This window comes from Austrofundulus limnaeus, unplaced genomic scaffold, assembly GCF_001266775.1.
Source record: "Austrofundulus limnaeus strain Quisiro unplaced genomic scaffold, Austrofundulus_limnaeus-1.0 Scaffold1217, whole genome shotgun sequence".
Classification (NCBI taxonomy): Eukaryota; Metazoa; Chordata; class Actinopteri; order Cyprinodontiformes; family Rivulidae; genus Austrofundulus; species Austrofundulus limnaeus.
Genome location: NW_013953619.1, coordinates 32386 through 37466, shown reverse-complemented (window position 1 = coordinate 37466; position 5081 = coordinate 32386). Strand labels below are relative to the sequence as shown.

The window sequence follows — 5081 nt, the reverse complement described above, 5'->3', positions numbered from 1 at the left end:
ATACGCCAGTTTCCAACCGTCCTCCATCTGAAACCGAGACATCGCAATCCAGGAACGCCAACCTGCCATTTTTTACATCCTCTCGTGTGAACTGAGTTGATGTGATCAGTGAAATGTTGGACTTCCTGGGCTTTAAAATTAACCCATAAATGTTAATTAGGTGTCAACGATAGCCATGTGATGTGAGTATCAGTCACATGGAGGCAGGGCTTAAAAGCCTGAATTTTGCCTGAAACTCTCAGACTGAAGAAGTCTCTTGGAGGAGAGACGAAACGTTTCATTAAAGAAGAACCCGTCCAGAAGACCTATACAATTTTTTCTTTTTGATTTTTTACCTGGATTACTGAGATGCATCAGGATCTACTAAATGTTAAATAAAATAGGCTATACATCCCTAAATAAATACTGTAGTATATTAAATTTAAAAATGAAACCTTTAGATGTGAATCAGTGCTCTACATTTGACTTTTAAGAAAGTGGAAGTTTTAGTTTAGTCTCATTTGATGATCTGTTAGTTTAAAATCTTGCAGCAGCAGTAGAACTGATGGTACATAAAAACTGTTTCAGTCACTTTGTAATRTTTTCAGTCTCACCAGGTAAAGAAAGAGCTTCTTACTGACAGGTTAAGATAAAACTGAGTTCAGTTTCTGTTACCATGGTGATTTAACTAGGTTCAGACTCAGCCTATATTACCATGGTGACCTAACCAGGCCTAAAGAAATCCTTCATGACTCTGAAAAATTTAAGTTTAGCAGTTGTCTGATCTTCAGTTTGTATCCAGCTCTCTGATCCACTGACTGAGCATCAGAACCTCATGAGCATTAAAGTCTCTGAGTGGAAGAAGAGCTCATCAGGTTTTTAACATGGTTACTCTCTTCCTTGTAGGCTGCTGCACTTTAACTTGTGAAACAACACAACATGCAACACATCCTCTGGTATGTTGTGTCCATTTGTATATCATAAATAATGACGGAGGGCCGCCATGACCACCAGTCCAGCCCTGCACCCCCTTCCACAGTGAAACAACCTTTAAGGGTGTAATGATCTTCCTGAACAGTTGGTGGCAGTGTTTAACAGTTTGAAACATCACCAAGCTCTCACTGAAGAAGAGCAATGATAATTAAGTGATGGTTTTCTTCATGTCCAGAACATATGCCTATGTAATCTGACTTATGGAGTCAATATATGGACTTATGGTGACAAATGTATTTTTTGTCACAATAACACAGTGTCATTTTATGTTCTGAAGGCTGCATGATGCTGTTCCTTTTAGTTATGAGTAGGGCTATCACTAAATCATAAAAAGTGAAACACCCCTCTAAATTCACTGTTGGTGGTTATTAATATTGCACCTGTTCATTGGGTAATATTATTAATATTAGTTTTAAACGTGCAGTTGAGGGTCATCTTTATTTGTCACAATGACGTGTTAAAGTTAAAAATAAATAAATAATAAACAATATAAAAGTAAAAAGCACCCCCAAAGTCATTGGATATGATAAATTGATTAATTAAGCTTATCTCAGATATAGCAGTGAGTTTAAAACAGGATGAAAGAACTAGTTTAATGAATTATCTGTCTCTGAAATAATTAAATCAAGTGTTTATTTATGTAGGTAAAAGTATGTTAAAAAACCTGGTAAAATACACCAAAATGTTGGAAAGGGCATCTATTTTGTTCAAAGTTTTCTGGGGGAGGACCCCCAGACCTCCCAACAGTGTGTCCCCCCACTTTTAAAATCATTCTGATGCTCATGTTTATAAAGTAGTCACTGCCCGAATAAGGACATAAGGAAATGACCGAAACACAAAGATCGGTACAAACATTCAAGTAAAAAATGTTGTAATTTTCCCTGGCCACCCCTGTGTGAGTAGTGGTCCCAGTCTGGCCACCCCTGTGTGAGTAGTAGTCCCAGTCTGGCCACCCCTGTGTGAGTAGTGGTCCCAGTCTGGCCACCCCTGAGAAAAATGTCTGGCTCCACCACTTCGGGGCACTGCAGTGGATGTACAGTATTTGGAAAATAGGAAACAGTTCATACAAGTACATTGTGTAAGGTCTGAACTCTGTAACTGGCTGTATGGTTGGAGATACTTTTATAAATCATCTCATGTATGCTGACGACCTAGTTGTTTTTAGTCCTAGTTCAGCTGGTCTTCAGAAGCTGCTTAATGTCTGTTCAGCTTATGGTGAGCTATGTGATGTCAAATTCAATCCATCAAAAAGTAACATTCTGATCTGTCGCACTAAAGAGGACAAAAATAGTGTATTTCCAATATTTAATCTATCTGGGACTTTTCTGAATGTCTGTAATGAAGTGAAATATCTTGGTCATGTGTTGACAGACCGTCTGTCTGATGATGAGGACATTTACTGTCAAGTTCGTATGATATATGCTCAGGCAAATATCCTTGTCCGTAAGTTTGGATTCTGTTCTGATGAAGTGAAACCGAACTTGTTCAGATCATATTGTACTTCTCTGTATACAGCACACTTGTGGTGCAATTTTAAAAAGCCAGTCTTCATAGATTGAATGTGACTTATAATGATGCACTTAGACTTTTGTTTAAAAAAACCCAGATGGTCCAATGCCAGTGAACTGTTTGTATCTGCTCATGTCAGCTCATTTATGGCTGTTTTAAGAAAGCTTATGTACAAATTTATTTGTCGTTTAAATATGTCTAATAATAGAATTATTTTACACTTGACTAATGTTACATGTAGTGCAATAAAATACTCATCTGTGCTTTGGAAGCATGGGTATGACTACCTCTTGAATGGTTAGGAACCCATCCATCCATCCATCCATTTTCTGTACACGCTTCTTCCTTTTCAGGGTCGCGTGGGGTTAGGAACCTTTTTGTACTTTTTTATTATTTTATTATGTGTTTTTATCTTCTTTTTCTGCTAATTGGACCTTAAGTCTCTAATAAAGTTTATCCATCTATCTATCTATCTATCTATCTATCTATCTATCTATCTATCTATCTATCTATCTATCTATCTATCTATCTATCTATCTATCTATCTNATCTATCTATCTATCTATCTATCTATCTATCTATCTATCTATCTATCTATCTATCTATCTATCTATCTATCTATCTATCTATCTATCTATCTGTAAAATTACATGTGGAGTTCCTCAGGGTTCTGTACTTGGACCATGTGAATGACTTGGTAAATGTGTCAGGGCTTTTTAAATGTGTACTATTTGCAGGTAATACTACTTTTTTTGTTTGTTTGTTTGTTTGGGTAAAGACAGAACGGATGTTAGAGCTGATGCAAATGGAATTTGTGAAAATACAAAATTTGTTTGAAATGAACAAATTATTAAATTTGGATCAAACTAAATTGATATTTACAAAAAGAGAAAGAACTGTTAACATTTCATTTAGAGTTGATGGTGTGGAGATTGGTCGAGTCAGTGAGTTAAAGTTTTTGGGTGTTATTGATGAGAAACTGACATGGAAACCTCATTTAAATTATTTAAGAATAAAATAGCTAAATCTTTTGCATTGTTTTACAAAGTAGGGGACTTGTTTAATGATGAAGCTTTGTATATGTTATTTAACACATTAACTGTTCTACACTTGGTCTATTGTGTTGAGGTATGGGGGAAAGCATGTAAAACAATTACAAATCTTGTTTTTGTTTTGTAGAAAAGAGAATTATCACTCGAAAACATTACCATTATCCATCCAATATTATTTTGTAAACCGAATTTATTGTATTTTACTTAGGTTTAGATTGTAAAAAACACATGGAAAATAAAATAACAACTGGGATACAATGGTGTAAATACAGATTCTAAATTTGTCGAACTATAAACACTATAAATTATGATTTTTTTAATGTCATTTGGGTGGTGGAGGGGAACTTTTTGAACGCGCACGCAGAAAGTTCCTGTCCTATCGGGAACGCGACATGTGACGTAAGCGACTTGCCGCGCAGTGATGATGGCGGTGCGTGAACGCGCAGTTAAAGTAATGGCTGCTTTGGATCGGCGGATACCTAGCCTCGGTGATTTCGTGGGTCAAAGCTGGAGTGCCTGGGCCGACTGGGCTGGGGTGATCACGGCGGATGGTAAGGAAATTACCTGACACAAATACTAGCTGTTATGAAGCTATTTACTCAAACCAGCGCGGTTATTTTTCGTGGAAACGGAGGGCAGAACTAACCATGTTACCCAAACAAAGACCCTGCCGGGTCCTAGTGCTGGATGGGTAACGTGTTGCTCTCGCTTGCAGTTCCTGTCACAAACGCTCTCTTTAAGAAAATATTTTACAAATATTAAGACATGATCGCTATAAGGAGCGTGTCCCTGCCAGAGCCGTGAAAGTGTCTGATAGGACTTCAGGGTGCCGGGTGGTTGGAAACAGTTCTTCCGGGCAGAGGTGGCATCAGAGCGGAAGGAAGCTAGTGAGGCTGGCTTGGCATGCAACTTCTTACCGGTTCGAGCTAAACCAGCACGGCGGCCAGCCGCTGACTGCCCGGGTGTTAGCCATAGCATGCTAATGCTAAAAGGAGGATCAGAGCAGACACCGGCGACAGAGGAGGAGTCTGCTAGCACCGTTTAAATGACAGGCAGATGAGCAAACATGAAGTATTGTTCTGTTGCTGTCTGGTCTCTATCATCGGTTTGTTGATGTCAAGATGTTTCTGAATTTCACCGTAAACCCCACGTGTGACTTTCTTCAAAAGTGCACTTGTTTTCTTGCTCGGGATGTGCACTCGTTCATTTCTTATAAAGCACCTGCAGATCCATGCTTAAAACATACACTTAAAACCACATCATAATTAGCAACCCAGAAATCAGGCGGTGAACAACCAGCCCAAAGCATGAGGAACCTAGACTTGGACGTGCAGAGTTTAATGGTYCAACTCTCAGGGAAAGGTTTTGTGCAACGCTCTGAACCTGTGCAAATAGTGCTGAATGTTTCAACAAAATAACATTAATAATAGAAGTGCACACATATATGTATAGAGATGTATAAGGGATGTATAGAGCTGGAATTAAGAAAAATGAGAGGTAATTAAAGAGTAACTTACCCCAAAATTAACTTTTTTAGCTGATAAACTG

General features: G+C 38.1%; 1 protein-coding gene across 1 annotated transcript in view; it reads left to right on the top strand.

Moving 5' to 3' along the window:
• Positions 1-3910: 3910 nt before the first annotated feature.
• LOC106534595 (ataxin-7-like protein 2) overlaps positions 3911-5081 on the top strand; it is a gene marked incomplete at its 3' end in the record, with an annotated part of 18503 nt that continues 17332 nt past the window's right edge. The window contains 1 exon segment of the mRNA XM_014031286.1: positions 3911-4084. Within this exon segment, the coding sequence (XP_013886740.1) occupies positions 3955-4084 (130 nt within the window).